Source organism: Procambarus clarkii, chromosome 88 (genome assembly GCF_040958095.1).
Source record: "Procambarus clarkii isolate CNS0578487 chromosome 88, FALCON_Pclarkii_2.0, whole genome shotgun sequence".
NCBI lineage: Eukaryota > Metazoa > Arthropoda > Malacostraca > Decapoda > Cambaridae > Procambarus > Procambarus clarkii.
In genome coordinates, this window is record NC_091237.1 from 16,676,188 (window position 1) to 16,697,357 (window position 21,170).

Genomic DNA, 21,170 nt, shown 5'->3' on the forward strand with positions numbered 1-21,170 from the left:
AGATAGAAGTAAGTCCATAATAATTTTCGGGTATTTGAAGAAGGAAATTTCATCTAGGGAGGACAGAGCAGCAGAAGAGATGAAAATCATAGAGAAAATAGTAAGATTAGGAGGTCTAAATTCCAAGGAAATTGTCTGATTTTTAGAATAGGAAAATATGAAGAAGACAAGAACTGCCCCTTAAGGGTGATGTTTAATGGAGTGAAACATGACAAGTGCTTAGAAATGCCAGGAAATTGCAATGTGATGGCGATGGCAAACTTTGGTCAATAAGACAAGACCTCTCAAAGGAACACAGAGAAAAGCTGAAATTGAATCTCATTGAAGCAAAACGTCTAAATGGGGATAGAAACTAAGAAAAAATTAGTTTTTCTATAAAGTGTTAGGGACTGGAAAGCTAGTGAAATGGTACATAAAAACAAAGCAACAAAATCATTAGAGGAAGGGGAAGGAAAGAACAAAGGGAAGGGAAACATGTTCCTGAAAATAGTATTTACCAACATAGATGGGGTGAGATAAAAAATATTGGAGCTGAATGATATAATTCAGCTTAAGGTACCAGATATTGTTGCACTAACAGAGATGAAACTTGAAAAAATATTTTAAACGAGGTCATATTCTCAAGGGGTTACTCAGTTTGGAGACGTGACAGGAAACTAGGAAGGGGGAAGGAGTGGCTGTGCTGGTGAAAGAACACCTGAAGGTAAGAGAGTTAATACTTGACAGTTGTAAATGCCTGCAGCCCACCAGCAAGCAACACATGGACAAAGGAAGAACTAGATGACAAACGAGAGGGCCTAATAATGGTCACGAGAGAGATTATAGTAAATGCAGATAAAGATAAATCATGATGGTATTGGGGGACTTCAACTTTAAAGCAATAGAATGGGAGGCTTGTGAAGCAAAATCGGAGGGCGTTGGACAGGCAGATTTGTAAATCTCATTTTGGAGACCTTCATGTGTCAACACTTCAAGCAGGCCACAAGAATGAGGGAAGGCGATGTTCCGTCAGTACTGGCTCTAATATTCACCAGGAGAGAAGAGATATTTGACATCCAGTACCTCCCTTTCTTGCGAAAGAGTGATCGTGTCCTGTTGGACATGACATATGCTTTGAGATATAATCTAGAAGAAAATTGGGACATTGAAACAGTTGTTAAACTTGATTTCAAGAGATGACACTATGGGATCTTTAGGAAATTTTTTAATGAGTATAATTGGACAGACGTGTTGCTAGGCAAGGAAGTAAATGAGATGTATACCAAATTTTGTGAAATATACAATGAAGGCATGCAAACATTCATACCATGTAAAAAAAAGAAAAGGAAATGTAGAAAAGAAAAATGTAAGGAAACAGAAAAGATTTGTGTTAGATTCATAAATTTCATCCTTTTGCTCACATTCAATAATATAATTATATATATATATATATATATATATATATATATATATATATATATATATATATATATATATATATATATAAAATGAAACTAACTATTTGGTCGAAAATACCAATATGAATTGAAAGACAAGCAGATATTAGAATTTTGTATTACAGGATATTTAATTTGGACAAACCAATTAATTTTTTAACAGCAAAATAAATACTGTACGAGACCTAACCTAACCTAACCTCTCATAGCAATCCTAGGTCTAATACACTTTATCTTAGGCCTAATATAGTACATATACAGTGGTACCTCCATTTACAATTTTTTTTATTATTTATATATACTGTACAAGAGTTGTTACATTCTTGTACAGCCACTAGTACATGTAGCATTTCCGGCAATTTATCTACTTCCCAGAGACGGGTCGTATCTCAAAATGAATTTTCCCATAAGAAATAATGTAAATTGAATTAGTCCGTTCCACACTCCCAAAAATATTAACTTCAAAATACATTTCCTACATAATACACATTATAATACAGTATATCATTTGTACTATAGTATGTACAAGTTATAGCTTACCTTTATTGATGACTCCTGTTGGCACATGGAAGACAGTGAAGAGGGGAAGAGAGGTGTTAGTGTTTGGAAGGAGAGTCCCCTTTCATTATAACATCAGGCAGTGATGATTTTTCTGGGGTACTCTCTCTCCTACAGTTTGCAGGCATACTATTAGGATCTGGTTGTGGCTCACTGCTTGATTGTCTTACTAAGAATCTGTCTAAAGACATTTGTTTTTCTCTTCATAACACTTGTCTGTAGTGAGACATCACATTGTCATTCAAAAGGTCAATGCAACGGTCTACTACAGCTTTATCTGGGTGAGTTTTTTCAACAAATCTTTGCAGTTCTTCCCATAATTCACACATTTTCTTAATGAGGAAGGGACATCCTCTACTGCGTCTACTTACAACTAATTTCTTTGGTTGAACCTTACCACTGACTTTCTTGGGGTCCATGGCATGATATATAATAATTACTTTTATGTTCAAAAAATAAAAAAAATGAAGAAATTCTTAAAGAATTCAAGCGCGATTATCACTAGGCGAGAAACACTGGTAAACTGAAGCACGCCATGCTCTCGGTCGACCCCATATGTGTATCAACAAAGTCACAAGTCGAAGCAAAGGTTGTAAGTCGCGTCGAATTTTCCGATGAAATTGGGGTCGGAACTCGAAAAATTTGTAAGTAAGGGCATTCGTAAGTCATGTTTCCACTGTATTTGCTTTACTAGGCCTAGGAATATTTTAGTTTTTTCCAGATTATATAAAATTAATAGTACAAAATTCTACTATCTGCTGGGCCATCACGTCATATTGGTACTTTCAACCTAATATTTACAGAAAGTACTATCATTTCAGGAGGATGGGTTGATACCTTAATCCATCCTCCTGTTTAGATAGTACGTTTTGTAACTATGTGGACGATCGTTCATATATAGAAGTAATGGACAATTAGATAATATTTAGTACTGTACTACTGTATTTAACTTTATAGAGAAAAAAAAATAGCTAAAAACCAAAGTACAGTATTCCTAGTTATAGTATACCACATATACTGTATGTACTATATTAGGCCTCAGATAGTATGAATTAGGCCTATGATGGTTAGGTTAGGTTTTCTTCGCAACATGAGTACAAAACCTTTTTCGGGTTGTCCAAATTCAAGAATACCAATTTCTACTTTATAAATGCCCTTTATGTCAATATATGTACTATGGACCTTCATTGTTGCAACAAGTACCACCTAAACAAGAGGATGGTCTGCACACATGCACACACCTTTTTTTCACCTTGGGTGCTGCGAGAATGTGCATCTGAGCTGAACATTCCACTCCAATTCATATTCCAGCCATCCTTGAGCACAGGAATCTTAGCAGACATATGGTAAACATAGTACCAATCTATAAAAAATGGTAATCGAGAATGACCTCTAAATTATAGACCCCTATCATGAACAAGCGTGGTAGTCAAAACACTAGAAACAATAGTTAAAGCCAAATGGGTTGAACACCTAAAGAGTATGCAACGACAGACAGTATGCTTTTCGAACAGGAATATCCTGTGTGACAAATCTATTTAGTTTTTATGATAGAGCCACGGAGATACTGCAGGAAAGTGGTGGTTGGGTTGACTGTGTCAATCTGGATCTCAAGTGGTGTCCCAGATATCATAAACATACCGAAATCAATTATAAAAAGTAAAAATTGACATTTTAAAAGAGATATAGAAATATGGACAAAATTTATAGCTAGGCAAATCAATACAAACAAAATGGTCAATGCCATGGATACTGAAATGTCAGCAAAAAGAAAATAATATCAAGGGCTTCACTAATTTCAAGGAAATTAGAGATGCTGGGTTTATGGGCAGATTAGTGAAAGTTGAAGATCTGCTAAAGATTCACGAAGAAAAATTTCTTTTATTAGAGAAGTTGAAGCTCTAAAAATGTAAAAATAACTTTCTGCAAAATGTTTTCTTGTAAAAAGATTGGTAAGTGGCCAGCTTGACAGATAAGGTAAGGAGACAGGAAAAACAAATAAAGGAACTGGTGAAAGTAAATGAGACAAAGAAAATGAAAGAGGATGAATTTGAAGAAATAAACAAAAAGATAGATATGGATGAGAATTGAGAGAAACTGTGTAGACCAACCAGTATGTAGTGTTAGGCAAGGAATTTCTTAGAGAAAATTCAAAGAAGGGCAAATCAAAGTTGCTAGTGGATTGGAATGTCCAAAGAGGGAATGAAAGAAACATATGCTCAAGTTGTAAAAGAGAAACAGTCAAGGCAGTATGTTTGGAAGCCTAAAACAGAAATAAGAAGTCAGGATCTAACATTAGATTGTCAATTAGAAAATAACTTGTCTTAAAATTAGTAAATTAGCAGTAAATTAGTTCAGAACACTTGATAGAAGTCTATAGAAATTTTTTCATCTATAGTAATATAGATTGAATTTTATACAATGACGATTACCGCATTCGCATAGGAACATTTGTGATGACATCCACATTCATGTAGTAAGGTAACCATGAAACGATAACAGGATTTTTTCAATGTGTCAAGGTAAACATCCACATAGAGCTACAATATTCATGTTAGCATCATATGTGTAAAACCCAGAGAGCAGAAGAGAAGATACTGTATCCTAGACTCACGAGACCAAAAGAGAGAGAGGGTGGGATTGAAAACTATCTCTACTGAAGAGTCAGAGAACCATCCAAAAAACCAAGGATTGGGAATCCAAGCCTAGGAGAAGGCACCCAGCTGTCTCTACACCATGCCATCAAAGGAGCAAACTATGAAAGGGCCTGTGGAATGTACCTCGACAAACAGCCACCCCTCATAGGCACATGAAAGCAATGCTGAGAGGTGGAAACCGAAGTCTGGGAACCAGGAGAGACAAAACCCTTAACCAGGTCAATGAGGTTCAAATCCTCGAAGAATGCTTGCTTGCAACAGAGGCAAACCCTTTTTCAAGGACCCGGCTGAGAGGCTGAAAAGCTACAGCCATAGCAGACAGCACTGAGGAAACCTCCACCTCCATGAACAGGAGGGGAGAGAAGGCAGAAACAGACATGAGGAAAGGAGCCAAACTGAATTCAAAATGTAGGAAAGAACAACCTAGTGGCATGCAAAATAAGCTGGATAGAAGTCCACCACTACAGTAGCTCCTAAAGGAGAGGAGAAAGTAACATGCACACCACTTTCTCTGAAACACTCATTGCTAGCCACAGAGCCTCCACCCCTGGCGATGAAGCCAAAGCATCCAAGCCACCATGATGCTCAACAGAACACAGCTCCCAGACAGTCCAGGTAAGGAAATTGTAATCCAGTCAGAGGCGCACCCTGTTCAACAAAAAGCAAAAGGCCATCTCATGTGGAAATGCTAAGCGGGCAAAGTTCAGGGCAGGGCAGGTGCAAAGACAGTGGAATCAAACATTTTAAATAATGGGCTGCCCAGAAATATCTGGAAAACCAAACCTACTGCTTACCACTCGAGCAGTCGAGTATGACAAACTGTGACAAGTCCCCAAAGACAAAAAAGGATTGTCCATATGCCAGAAGGATGGGATCTTACTCATGAGGAGACATACTAAACTTGCAGCAAGAATCAAGACAAATATAACTATGCAGAAACTGAGGAAAGACACAATGATGGAAACCTGAGCAGAAAGACGAATTCAAAGAGATCTGCCAGCACCCAGAAATACTCACTGGGTTGCTACCAAAGAATGAAATTCAGACAGTGACAAGAGATGAAAAACACTTGTGAACAGTGAAAACTCTGCAAAACCAGGCATGAGATCAGGAAGGGTTAAAGAACACTCAGGGACCCATTCCAGCAACCACCGGGATCTAAGTAAATTGTACTGAAGACCCTGAAAGAGAACCAGGTTACTTGTTGGACACCCGAGAAGACTGTCAGGTGTCATCTCCCCTCCCCACCATCCCACGAGAGAGAATTTGAGTCAACAATTCCCCGAAATAGAAGTGGACAGTTAACAAGAAGTCTATCCTTGGCTCTGTAAAATGTCTTTGCACCAGCATGGTATTGGCAACTTTCCTCCTACTTGGTTCCATTCCCAATTCGAAGGCTGGATACCTTTCAGCTGGACTGGTCGAGGTAAGGGTTCCTCTATCAGGGTGAAAGAAACTGCCCATTTGTTTCCACCTCTACCGGGGATCAAACCCCGGAACCTCAGGACTACGAATCCAAAGCGCTGTCCACTTAGCTGTCAGGTAAGTACCATATTTTCTGCCTTCTCTGTTGTTAGATAGCTTCCTGTGCCTCTGTGAGTGGGGTGGGTCAGATTCTAGCTCTGGTCCCTGGTAGGCCAATCAGGACTCCTATGGCTGATGTGACTCAGCAGTGGGAAGCCATCTCTGCAAAATAACTTCAGGTAGCTTCTGAGACCCTTCTAGAAAGAGGTGTTTCGTTACATTCAACACTGGTTTTCATTAGCACTTAGATGTATTTTCAGCAGCAATTGGGTTAGCTAGGTATGTAAAATTTGTATATACTTTTGCCCTGAAAGTATAAGTGTAATACAGTACTGTGCACCCTTGTCATGAAAATTCAGCAGTGGCAGCTACATAGGATCTTTAATAAACACAAATCCCTCCATTTTTTACTGGGTATTAAGTCACACAGGTACTCACCTAGTTGTGTTTACAGGGGTTGAGCTTTGGCTCTTTAATCTTTAGTCCTGCCTCTCAACTGTCAATTTATTGGTGTACAGATTCTGGAGCCTATTGGGCTTTATCAAATCTATATTTGAAATTGTGTATGGAGTATACCTCCACCACATCACTGACTAATGCATTCCATTTGTTAACTACTAAGACAGTTAGGTGTTATGTGACCGGTGTGACAGCTTGAGGTGGCCACCTAGTTGGCTGTCAGTGCAGGTGGCCAGGCAGGCCAACTAATACTTGCTGTAGGGAGAGCACTTCTTTGGCAATCACTTGTGATACCAAGAGAGGGTATGGAAAATCTTTCAGTTATTAGGTCTATTATGACCTAGCAGGGACTACTTGAACAGTTCCCTTTTGTGCTAGTGCCAGCTAGAATGGTGTTCTGCTCAATTATTAATGATGCTATCCTATATATACAACAGATACTTTAGGGAAGCAGCCAAATGTGATAACTCAGAAAAGGCAACCAAACACTAAGGATCATCAAATATACCTCTGAATGAATAAGCATTAAAAGTATTATTATTAAACTTGAAAACTTCCTTGTAGTTAGCATAAGAGATATAAAGTTTAAACTTGCCAAGCCACCATACAGGACAGACAACTGATTTCTCCCCTCTCAAAGCATTAATCCTGTGGGACATCATATCCACTGAAAGCATCTTAGCTAGGACACTGTAAAATCCACATGGAAAAGCTAATTAAAAACAATATTGGACCTTTCATAAGCATACTACAGTATAGAGGCTTCCTATCCCTCTAATTGCCATTATACATTGATCTCTGAGAAAGTATGAGAGAGACAAGATACAGTAATGGAAATAAAGTAGGGAAATAAGTAATTTCAATGGCATTCTGGAGATTGAGTGTGTGTATGATGGAGAATAGATGGAACTACAATAAGTCAGTTCACTTAGTTAAGCTGGTTATGCTTTAATTCAAATTCAGCAACTCGTGAGATGCATGAGCTGCATTTTTAATTGTTATGTATCTTCATTTGGAGTTAATGGAATGATCCTCTAAAGAATGCTGAATTGTTTTTTTTTTTCAAAGTAGAGCTCAAAGGATGGGTAAGGGTGCATAATAAATGAAGCAAAATAAAAGTTAAAACTAAAATTGTACTGATATACTGTACCAAAATTTTGACATAACCTGATATTATAAAAACACCCATGTCAGTTACTTCATTTCTGATCTTTATTAATATTTTGTGTCATAAGTTAGAACTACACCCACCAGTGTAAAAAAAAAAAATGTAATAAAATACTGAACCCCTATTTGAGTGAGCCTTGATGGCTCCCTGTAATAACTTTGCAATAGTTTCCCATGCACAGTCACATCAGTCTTAGAAGTTTGTTGGCCTACCAGGGCTAAGACCCAGAACCTGGTCTGGCTCTTAAGTCCAAGAACAATCCCTACATGGAGTAGGAGATTGTTACAATCACCCTCATCAGGAAAGCATCTAGAAAGACAGGGAAGACGATACGTAGCATGGTTCATGAAAGTGAAGCACAGAAACAGCCAACACCCTGTTCTGGAACCACAAGGGAGTAGGAGTGAGCCAAAAATGACTTGAGAGGACCAGGAATGTAAGTCTAGAAAAAAGGGCCTGGCAATCCTGGCCAATCCTAAGTGAAAATGGCTAAGTAATGGATGGTGATGCAGAACTTGGGAAAAAGATGGAATACCCAGCCGGGCCGCCAAAACCCTGCAGCTTGACTGGAAAGAACCAGAACCCCTGAATGAAGAGGCACACCTGACCACCCTGAGACCAACCAAAGCACAGAGCATGTGCAAAGAGTGGGGAGAAAACTGAAACTCCTGCAGGGAAAGAGAAGGGAAAGGGGGAAATGCACGAAAAAAAAAAAAAAAAAAAAAAAAAGGATACTGCCCAGCCCCCCACTGGAAAATCCCTGAAAGGAAGACTTGGAAGGCCAAAAGGCACTGATGACCCCCCATTACATTTCCCAAAGAGGCAAACTGTAAACAGGGTCACAGGTAAAAAAAAAAAAAAAAAAAAAAAAAAAACTCCAGGAAGGTGGCCCCAGAATAAAGAATAAATCGGATGGCTACTATAGTACACTAGACTCATTCGCTCTTCATCTCTTCTTTATATGGGGAGAACCAACTCTGGTCTACAGATTGAGTGACTTGAAAAAGAGGCAGGAACAGGCTCCCATGCCTCCAAAGAGGGCAATAGCGAAAGAAGAGGAACTGTCCAGAGCGGAATGCTGCTATGATCTACTCAACATAAGGAAATACCCAATTTGGCAAGTTAAGACTTCATGCCTACCTTGACCTAATTCTTGAACAAGGTGGAAAGGGAGGAGAATGAGAATACAAATAAACAAATGCACAGCATCAGATACAACTTGATAAGGAAAAAGGGCCAAGACCCTAAACCAAAAACTCCACCGGAGGCCTATCCTGACCACACAAGCAAAGCTCCTTGTCCCAGGGAAAGGAAGGGGGCTAATTCTGCTACTGCAAGGCTGAAGCTGACCCAAACCCAAAAGAGGGCAGGCACAAAAAGCAGCGAAGGCCAGGAACTGCAAAACCAACCTAGCCGAACAGAAGGAAGAAAGCAGGATCCACCAGAATATAATGCAATTGGAATTCAGAAATGAACCAGGGGAGGAGTTGCCAAGGAACCTCACTCAAAATGGAGGGGGGGAAAAAAAAAACAGAATAAAACCCACCACAGAGGATAGCAGAGCCCAGGAAGGCTGAAGAACACCCAAGGTCCACCTCGAGCTTCCCTCCTATTCCTAGCCCCAGAAGCCCAGATGCCAAGAGAGAAGGGAAAGGTGCCACCATAATTAAAGGGATCCAAGCAAAAAATTTCCCAGAAACGGAAGGCAATGGATCCCTAGTAGGAAGCAATGGCTCAACTGCCTCTGATGCCGACGTGGCGATTCTTAGAGAAGGGTGAACTGCACCCAATATGAAATGCAGCCCAGGCTCCAAAAGCTAGAAACATCAGTGGGTCTAGAATCTAAGTTAAGCTAGGGTAGCTCAACAAGGGAAAGGTTAGAATTTAGACCCAAGCACGTGGGGGTGGGGCATAAAAGGGGGTCTGGCAAAAGCAACATGAACAAAAAATAAAAAAAGAGCAAGGAATTGAATACTTGTCACTCTAAAACCTAAACCCCCCAAAACAAGGACCAATTCTGAACCACCATTCAGATTTCATGCCACAAAACCAAATAGGCAAATGAACACATGGAAGTGGCAGCATGCCACCTGCTCAGTCTCATCACTATAAAAACAAAGAAAATTAAAAGACGGGTTGAAGTTAAAATGGGGAAATAGCAAACGGTAGCATTCTGTGTCAAAGGGCAGAGGGTAATACCCAATCAACAGGCGATATTCGGAGGCGAAAAGAGGACTGAAGAAATGTAGCAATCCCGCCAAACACACACCGAAACTACGACGTTGGTAGCAACGTTCGAACAAGTTTTATCACCTCCTAACCAGTAATAACAACCAATATAGCAAGTTGTAACAACGTTCTAATACGTCATAAACACGTTAAGCCAAGATGTAACAACTTTATTACAAGTTGTAACAAGCGGAAAATAGAGACAGTTTCGGTTTGTGTTTCTAGGGATGCCCCTACATGTAAACAAATAGGATGCCCCACCGAAGGGTCTCATAGAGGAGTTATTACTTGTACACTACCCAGAGTGAGGCTATCCACCCCAGTTGCTAGCCGGGGTGGAGAGTGACTCCCTTAGGGAAGGATCACACTAAACTTTTGCAACCTGATGGGGGCAAAAAAAACTGACCACATAATATGTGGGGCTTGGAGCCGGTCGGCCGAGCGGACAGCACGCTGGACTTGTGATCCTGTGGTCCTGGGTTCGATCCCAGGCGCCGGCGAGAAACAATGGGCCGAGTTTCTTTCACCCTATGCCCCTGTTACCTAGCAGTTAAATAGGTACCTGGGTGTTAGTCAGCTGTCACGAGCTGCTTCCTGGGGGTGGAGGCCTGGTCGAGGACCGGGCCGCGGGGACACTAAAAACCCCCGAAATCATCTCAAGATAACTCAAGATAACACACACTTCTGAGAAAAAACAAAAAGTTAGTAACAATACACAGGGAAATTACCCACACAGGACATTATCCAAAAGGATGGCTGTCACTTATCTTAAAAAAAAAAGAAAAGGGGTGTACTAAAACTCAGAGTGATAGGGAAGAGTGACCTGAATACTCTATTTTAAAGACAGTGTATATGTGAAAATTAGTGAGGAGTTTTTTTCTGGTTATTTAGCAGCGTATGTTTTTAAGACACATAACTCCAACTTGTAACTTTCCTTTTGTAATGTCATGGATGATCCTCACTAATACCTCCAAAATTTGTGTGAAAAGGTTATAAAATCATTGAATGGGAACTGCTGGTGTATCTAGTAATTGGCTAAAATAACCAGTTAATTACTTTGACATTTGGGACAAGATAACAACACCTCGCATCATACTATATTGATTTGTACTTTTTTATCAGTGCCTATCAGGATATGAAATGTTAGTTACTTATTATTTTTCAGTGCCTTTAAAGATGATGGTTTGGTAATCAAAATAAAATAGACCATCTACTGAAAATTTTCAAGTAAAAATTTACAGTTTATTGATGTCTTACTTACAATAAGTTGTAGCAGTGGTACAAATAATTCTAAGTGTTTACCCTATTATAGGAAGATTGAACATTAAACCTATTATATTTGCCACAGTCAAAGATATTCAAATGATGCTTTGTAGTAGTTGTAAAATATATCATTTTATAAAAGTCAGTCTGCTTAAGATATTAGAAAGAATTTGATCATTAAATACTTGTAAAATTATAACTTACATTAATAACATTGCAGTTTTTGACAGGGTCTTTGTACAGTGAACTGAATGCTACACCATATTTAAAGAGTTATCCATCTATAAGAAACAATGAGGGTGGTGATACAACGAGTGTGTCAGGCATCAGTCACAGGTGAGATATTAAGTTGGAGAAATGGAATATGGCAAGTTGATAAGAGTAGATAACATATATTACCTATAATACATTTGTTACCCAATATTGACAAAATTGGCAATTTGTTATATAAGTCAGCTATAATACATTTGTTACCCAATATTGATAAAATTGGCAATTTGTTATATAAGTCAGCTTTATGCTTAAAAACTAATAATGAGGATGTAAATATTAAATGTTGAACTCGGTGGAATATTTTCTGATTAGCAAGATGTGGGTAAATGACTTACAGTATGTAAATTACAGTATTTCTAAGGTTTCTTATTTTTGGACCATAACCAGTATGGTGTAAAGCTCAGGTTAATTTTGTGAGGAGGGAAATGGAAAATCGTTTATAATTTAATGCAATAATAAAAACCAACAGAACCTCCTCACTTGCTTATTTCCAGTAGTGTACATGTATGATAGTAAAAATTATGAATGCAGAACAAATGTAAATTATAAAGATACACCTCAAACACAAGAGGACACACTTATTGACCAATACAATTATTTTTAATTGGCAGGACTTAAACAAACCAACAATTCAACAATATGCATGCATTGCATTTATTAAGAGACTTGGGGGAATGGGACAGAATGCAACTCGAAATAATTTTTCACTCACCAGATCGACTACCGTACCCAGTCACACTGAGAGAACCTGAGGTAAATAACCTCACAGCAGTGAGGTGGGCACCTCTCGAGTGCACCCGACATACCCTGAGAAGGTGAAGTCTGGATTTTCTCTGTTCTCGTGGGGTGTAGGGACGCTACCCTCACGAAAATGTACAGGAAAAACTTTACACACACAAGAGGTGTAAAAAAATACACAATACGACATACTTGCAACCACTGACAAATGAAACATAAAAATTAAAACAAATAAAACAAATATATTTTAACTAAGAGAAACCATTTAAATTAATAACAAGAAAAGCTACACTTTATATACCAGTTATTACAATTTAAACGTACATTGAATTTTCTGAAAAAAATTCTGAGTACATGACAGCTTTCAGAACTATTTCTTCAGGGATTGTTTATTACATTCTAATGACATCCTTAGCAGATAATTATATAAGAATTATTTGTGTTTTTAAGTAAGAAAGTGTGTATGTACAATACTTGTAAAATGTGAAATTTGTCCAAAGTTGAGATTAGAGTAATTCAAGGAAGGAAAATGGCGGGTGCCATGAAAATTCTAATTAACAAGAAAATATAGGAAGAGAGATGGCTAGAAGGTCATCTTATGTATGGATGAGATATTGGTGTGGCATTAACATGAAAAATCGAGTTACAACTGTTAAAAATGAGTCTTTAATGCATGTGTGGTGTTAGGTTTTTTGTTTTTTAATATCTCGTGCTAAGCACATTGTAACTGGCGGCATTAATTGGTTCGGTACTGCTCGGTAATCTGAATTCCTGAAACCTGAATGAATTCACATTCTTCATTTTCAAGTAAATGGCAGGAGTAACCGGGTAATGTTGAAAGTAACCAGGTTGTGGTGCAAAACAAATTGCAACTTTGTTCATTTTTAGGCATTCTTGGTAAAAAATTGAGCTACCTAGAATGTAGTGAGCCCCATATGCAGTGCCTGTGCTGCAGGGTAACACACTAACCTCGCACTTTGTAAGCAATTTAGCTTGGGTTCATATTCTGACCAGGGAGGATTGACAAGGTGCTAATCCTTAACTGTATGCATCTATACACCCAGCAGTGAATGGGTACCTAGTTATTAAATGATTTGGCAAGTCGTATTCCAGGGAAAATTAAGATCAAGGACCTGCCTGAAATGCTGTGTGTGCTAGTGGGTTTACAAGAATGGAAGAACTCTTGTATATAAAAATAAAATTAAAAAGAAAAATGATTTGGATTACCAAGCTTGGTTAATAGCGTGGAAAATGTGGTGAATAGATGGAGGATTTTTTTTTTGTATGTTTAATTTTCTTTTTCCTGTTTGCTGTTCTATATCTCCCTAGCTTGTTTTGACCCACAGTGAGGGCAGTAATCAGAGGCAATGTATTGGTCTGAAGAAATGTCACAAGTGGACAACTACAGGGTTCAGTTCTTGCACCGGTAATGTTCATTGTCTACATAAACGATCTACCAGATGGAATACAGAATTATATGAACATGTTTGCTGATGATGCAAAGAAAATAGGATAGATAAGAAACTTAGATGATTGTCATGCCCTTCAAGAAGACTCGGACAAAATATGGATCATCACTTGGCAAATGAGATTTAAGGTAAATAAATGCCATGTTATGGAATATGGAATAGGAGAACATAAACCTTACACAACCTATAAATTATGTGAGAAATCTTTAAAGAATTCTGATAAAGAAAGATTTAGAGGTGGTTCTAGATAGAAAACTATCACATTAGTATCACATAAAGAACATTGTGTGAGGAGCCTATGCTACACTTTCTAACTTCAGAATTGCTTTTAAATACATGGATGGCAAAATACTCAAGAAATTGTTCACTGCTTTTGTTTGACCAAAGCTGGAATATGCAGTTGTATGGTGCTCATATCTTAAGGAGGACATCAACAGACTGGAAAGGGTGCAAAGACATGCCACTAAGTGGCTTCCAGAACTGAAGGACAAGAGCTATGAGGAGAGGTTAGAGGCATTAAATATGCCAAAACTAGAAGATAGAAGAAAAAGAGGCATTATAATAACCATGTACAAAATAGTAACAGGAATCGATAAAATTGATAGGGAAGAATTCCCGAGACCTGGAACTTCAAGAACAAGAGGTCATAGATTTAAACTAACTAAACAAAGCTGCCGAAGAAATGTAAGAACATTCACTTTCGCAAACAGAGTGGTAGATGGTTGGAACAAGTTTGGTGAGAAGGTGGTGGAGGCCAAAACCGTCGGTAATTTCAAAGCGTTATATGACAAAGTGTGCTGGGTAGACGGGACACCACGAGCGTAGCTCTCATCCTGTAACCGCACTTACGTAATTACTTAAAATCCACTTGCTTCACCTTTGTAATAACTATACCAATTTGTGGAAATATATATCATGTGGTTAGGAACAAACTAACTGTATATCCTTGTGTAAAAGTCAAATTTTTTAAATTAAGGGATCAACTACTGTATTACACAAGAGCTATTTTCGAAGGGATGAAATTTATGCTTAGTACAAGTTAAAAAAGAAATATGAAAAGTTGCCTGATTTTCATATAACATAAAATATACCACATAAATTAACATCAAAATTTACATGTAACCTGCCAATGTTCAAAGACCTTCAGTAGCCTGCCCTAGAGAATGCACGTTTATCCTAGCTTGCTTCATCAAATTAGCACTCTTACTGTATGCAGAGTACTGTACAGCTTAGTTCTGTAGTTTATCAGTAAATACCAGCACTTCAAATTCAGTTTTCTTATACTGTACTGGTAAAGAACTTTTGAGATAACTAGCTAGTAGTCCTGGTAGTATCTAGGCAAAATTGAGTTTATGACAATAGCATCGGCATATAGTGAACAAATGCAGCTCAGTCTGACCAACACTGTCTACTGTATCTGTATAGCAACAAACAATTCATGAAATAATACAAAGTAGTAAAAACAAAAATATCAACTGACAATATTTGATTAAACATGATCACATGACTGTTAATAATATACGGTAAACACTTTACATTACAAAATTGGTATTCAGAAAACAGTTGGTTGAAAAGCTGGCTAGATGATTGATTTTTCCTACTGCCTGGCAACTGGCTGGCTGACTGACTGACTGTTTACCAAAAAAGGTTGCTGGGACGCTAGTTCAGAGGAATTCTGGACTGGGCATGGACTGTTCTGCAATGCTTGTCCTGAAGACAATAAGCTTATCTTATATCACTCCCAAGAATAACATTAGGTGTTTTATTGATGAGAATTCTAGAAATAAACACCAGTATCCTATTTGCCTTACTTTGAACATTTCAACAGCGCTTTCTTTTAAACACGTTTCATCACGTGTAAACAGATGGCCACATGAAATATGTGTTTATTGTCTTTGGAAGTAAGGGAATATAGGGATTGTAGGCTTGCAGCATGTCCTGTGCTTACATTTTAATAATTGTGACAGATGTGAAGTGCTTGCTATTATATGGTGTTTTACTATGAGCACCAAGCATCACGGGTATAGGATAGACTATATATAGTTAGGTAGGTACATGTTTAAGCATAAATCTCCAGACCTACTGTTTTACTATTAGATATACACTAATATAAATTTGTCTTAAAATTCATTATGATTTTTAAGTGATATGTCTTTGTACAGGAACATACTTTGTGCCTTGCCCCATAAATGTTGATCTGTTATGTGTGCAATCCTGGAGGTTGACTTACACGATGTATATAGAAAATTCCACAATATTTGCCAAAAATAGGCAGACAACTCACATGTGATCTGCTGTTACACAAGGATATATGGTAACACTTGCGTTCTAATGATGCTGAAACACGTCATCCAATTGCTATTCATAAACATTCGTATATTAATTTGTCATGCATAATTGTTATAAATACCCTTTTGCTTTTATATTTATTCTCCAGAGAATTAATTTTTTTTACATTTTGATACAAGATTTATAGTTATAATGTAAAAAATGTAAAATGCTTATAAATATCTTAAACACTGCTGAGCAGCCTGGTGAGCCCAAAATGTTTACGGTTGGGGACAAGCAGAGAGGCCGGACTGCCAAAGAGTTAAATTAATAAGGGGTGCACTAATTTAAGCATTGTACTGTGTATATGACTTAAGTCATAATATACAGTAATCCTTAGCCTGCATAGTGTAGCTCTAGGCCCAGTAATGTTATTTATCAAAGACAGGTGTTTGTATTTCATTTTAACTATAAGTATGATTAATATCAACAGTGGGAGAGGAAGTGATCAGCTCCATTGGTCGAGGCCTGTGTGTTCTAGTTGGCATTCACAAGAATGATACTCAGGCTGATATAGATTTCATGTAAGTAATTTTTCTTATAGATACAGTAATTTTTTTCAATATCTTTGAGTGTGCTGGTTCAGAGAATGTGTGTGTGTTATGCTCTAAACGGGGCTTAGTCATATTTTGTATGTGTTGCAATTTGGTTGGAGGGGGGCACTCAGTGGCTCCCTGTAGAGTAAGACAAACAGCAAGGTAAAATCGAATAAAACCCAAAATGAGACAGTAGTTAAGTAGTTCACCCACTAGTTCCACCCCCTCCCCCCATTAGCAGGTGGCAGCACAGGCAATGACTAATTTGGCTAGTGCAGCAACTTATTTAACTTATTTACTTGATGCTATAAGGTTTACAGGTCTCCAACTGCTGCCCTTTCCCTTTGAGTCCCAGATTTTTTCCAGATATAATTAATAATAATTTATTGTGTCAGGGGACAGGAAGCCAGAGTGTATTCATACACATTAAACTTATATTGTGGTCCCCATCCAGTCAAATTACTGCCCAGGATGCAACCCCAGAACAAGCTAACTCCTGAGTACCTACTTACTGTTAGGTGAACAGATGGATTAGGTGAAAGGAAGTGTGCCTAACCATTTCTGTCTCACCCGGGATTCTCGATTGAGCATCGAGAACGAACCCAACTGTACTACCGGGACCCTTGTTGATATGTTCAGGCCATCCGCTGGATTTTGTAGTGCAGGGCCCATTTACTTGTGTATTATTCCTTATTTTGGTATTTGCTTATGTGCAAGTTTTTCTATGCCTCCCTTGTTGTGTAGACTTTGAGAAACTGTTTGCCTCAAGATGCATGTGTTTAGTGTTGCTTCCCTTGGTGCTTTCTGGTGTTGCACCTGCCCTGACAGGGTTACCTTTCCTAGTGCATTTGGGTGTCTCCCCGAGAAATCAGTCTCTTGTGGAGGGTGTCTTGACGTAGGTAGTGCATGGGTATGTAACTCCTCTGTTAGGGTTGGGGGTGGTGAGTTTTCTCCATTTATGGGGATCACAGGAAATCGTGTGCCTTTTTATATGGCATGGTGCTGACATCTTTCACAGCCAGAATTGTCCCTTAGGCTGCATTAGGTGTAAGTTCTTGGTTATCAGTTCCTGTGCCTGGTGTCCTTTTTTGAGGAGAGCCCCATGTGGCTCCCTGAAGCTATCTCACTGAGAGGGCCCTCAACTACTAATTCCACCAGCTGTAGAGTTCAGCTCGGCCTACCAAGTACCAGAACCTGGCACCTTCACAGAGGTGCAAAAGGCAGGTGACACCCCACTACCTCACCAGGGAAGGCACCCAGAAAGTTAGTGAATGAATACTGACCACTGTTGAATTCAAATGAAACTGAAAGCCTTACAACCTGCAGACTGAAGTCCCAAAAAATGTAAACAAACTATAAAAATCTCTTGAAACGAGCGTGCTCTCGTTTGCGGAGGGAGGGGAGGTCACAGCTCATACTGTCCATTGGCTCAAATAGTCAAAAAGTTCTGCTGATGCAGATTGTGATGCACATTTGCAGTAGGGTTCCTAAGTTGCCAGTAAGCCATGGCTGGCCCCAGTGCTTTTCAGCTAAGTGCCTCTTTGGACTTCATCGTATGTGGTTTGGTTTTGTACATTGTCGGTGTTGTATGGACCTGGCCTGTTTAGAGCTGCATGTGCCCAAGATTACCTTCCCTGAGTGCTCTCTTATCACCACCTCTGCACTGACAGAATTCTCTTCCTTGGTGTGTTGAGGAGTTGGCTCTCTTTGAGGTCCTTCCTTCTTGGAATGACCCTGGGTAACGTCATGGATAAGTCAGTGGTCTTGTTATCTTTGTGTTGACCCAAGTCAGGAACGAGTGTTGGCTGTTAGGATGCACTAGGGGCTTGTTTTCTTATACTTATGGAGGCTTTGTATGTAGTGATCATATCACCTCTTTTTTTTTTTTTCTTGTATCTTTTGGTATTGGTATATTTAACGCCTTTAACCTCTCCCCATAGTGCATGCTTTTCAGTTCTAGGAGCCATTTAGTTGCATGTTTTTTGCACCTTTTCCAGTTTATTGATGTGCTTCTTGAGATATAGGCACCATACAAGTGCTGCATATTCCATCTTTGATCTCTCAAAAGTCGTGAACAATTTCTGATATTTCTCAATCCATGTACCATGCACTGTACTGTACATGTCTTATTTCTTCAGTTTCCTCAGTACAAGTTTCTTATCTCCTCTAGTAGCTTGGCATCATAAGCAAAGTATTCATATAATACTCATATAATTCTGTATTACTTCTGGTAAATCATTTATATAGACAGTGAACATTACTGGTGCTAAAGCTGATCCCTTTGCTACTCCATTAGTAACATTTCTCCAGTCTGAAACATTGCCTCTGATTACTGCTCTTATTTTTCTGTTAGAAAATTTTTCATCTATGTCAGAAGTCTCTGCACTCGTGTAACCATAGTATTGCATAGTATAGACTTTGCATTTTATTAAGCTTACCACCATTTTTGTAATAGGTTACTTTTATAAAATTGTTCAACTTTCCTAAAGGTTAAATATGCTGTATGACATATTAGTCCATCATCAGTGCAAAACAGGAAAAATGGTGCAGTATTGTAAGGTATGTTTATAATAGGATAGTATATATTTATGTTGCACTAAAGAATCTCTCATGTCGGCAGAATTAGGAAGATTCTCAATACCAGACTCTTTGAAGATGGAAGTGGGAAGCGGTGGCAGTTGAGCGTCAAAGATGCTGGTCTGGAGGTCCTAACCATTTCCCAGGTAAGTCTTCATATAAAATAATAATAGTTGAATAAGAACACATGGTACTGATAGCACTGCAGAGAAAACCACTCAAAGAGTAGACAATATTTGTAGATAATATTTTGTCTATACAGTAATGGCTTTCTGAAATCTAATACTGTACACAAAAAGGTAAGCTAATACTGTACTTGTAAACTGAACAAAATTAGATTGGGTTGGAGTGTCCTGTAATTTCCCTAGCACTGTAACAGTAAGGTCATTGTTACCAAATATTGTTTTATCATCAGTTTCCAAGGATGTAGTGCTCTCCTTTCTCTTGGTGTATTCTTGACAATCTCATGCTAAAATACTGTTGCCTCATATTGTGCGGCACTGAAGGAGCTGCTGCAGCCTGCATTTTGGTGTCCATATTATCTCGGTACCATTTTACAGGCTGTCTCACACCTTTTTTACCTCCAGCCTGCTCCTGAGCCTTTATGGTCCTTGGACCATGTTCTTGCCTTTCCTCTTCTCAGCTTATGGTTTTCCCTTCAGTCCATGATTCTCAAAGGCTTTGTCTTTTTTCTTTTGCTTCCAGTTCATATATTTATGAACTCCTAGCCCTGCCGTTCTCTGAAAGGGAGGTTTCTCTGCTTCTGCCAAGTTAGGGTTCTTCGTGCTCTCTTTCGGAAGTGCAGTTTCTGTTCTTTTGGTTATGTTGGGCATTTTATACATTTGCAGTTGATTGGTTTCTGGGGTCCTTTGGTTATTGAGTCTTGGTTGGTTCAGCCAAGGGTGCATCATGTGCTGTGTCTGGTGGTGGCTCTTCACCACTACCTTTGTCACCATTTCTGCTTCAGTGGATGCTTTGTGGGCTGATAATGTTTTCTTGTTTCCTTATTACAAAGTGCCGTATTTCTCTAGTCATCCAGTGTTATTGAATCTAGCCAGCCTGCTTTCTACCCTTATGCCAATGATCTTAGGAAGTACAGTATGCCACTCTTTTGGCTGTACTCACCTGTGTTTGATAATATGTCCTGGGGAGGATATTCAGGCATGGGGGACTTTGGAGGACTACTTGGATTCTGGCAGCCTGGTATTTGGTGAATGTTCCCAGACCTTGAAACCCTTGTGCAGCCTTGGGTCATGTCTCTCCATCAGGGTTTTTTTTTTGTCCCGACTCCAGCAGTGCTCCCTTCTCCCTGTTAAGCTCCCATGTGTTCTTCATAGTTACTTAGCTTCAGGGAGCCACAAGGGACTCCACCCAGAAAATGCCATGAATTGAAAATTTTGGGTGAGCCCTGTTGGGTCCCTGATGTTCCTCTCCCTTCCAGATCATCAGGTAGGCATTTACATCTGCTCCAGAACTTGACAGCTAAGACCCCAGCAGGTGGTGATCCACTTTCCCCAAACGAGCGGGGGGTGTAGAGTGTAAGGTACGAGATTGAAAGCTGTACCCTAAAGTATCGCTAACAACACCCACTCTTACTTATAAATAATGGCAGTGCAGGGGTCTATATAGTAATAGTCACCAGTTCTAACTACATGGGACAAGAAGTACACCTTGGGGTACAATTTTACAAAAGGATTTTATTTAACAAATACCAGATTACCTCACACTTCTTAGAATGGGGTGGGGGGGGGGGGGGGGGTTTACTTGGATCCACCACAGGATTGATACAGACAAAAAAAAAGGGGGGGGGGAGGGTCCTTCTCCCTCTACAACCTGGGACTTAAGGTCATTACTCTATTCCACTCCTCTTAGGTCACTACAAAGGGCCGGGGTTTACAAATTAATATACAAAATAAATGTGGATAATCTCCCCATGTGACACACAGCTGAGCACA

General features: G+C 39.0%; 1 protein-coding gene across 1 annotated transcript in view; it reads left to right on the forward strand.

Moving 5' to 3' along the window:
• LOC123745841 (D-aminoacyl-tRNA deacylase) overlaps positions 1-21,170 on the forward strand; it is a 47,832-nt gene that overhangs the window by 21,857 nt on the left and 4,805 nt on the right. The window contains exons 2-4 of the mRNA XM_069317594.1: positions 11,525-11,630; positions 16,536-16,626; positions 19,259-19,361. Coding sequence (XP_069173695.1) covers positions 11,588-11,630; positions 16,536-16,626; positions 19,259-19,361 — 237 coding nt within the window. The 5' untranslated portion in view covers positions 11,525-11,587. The remainder of the gene's footprint in view (positions 1-11,524; positions 11,631-16,535; positions 16,627-19,258; positions 19,362-21,170) is intronic.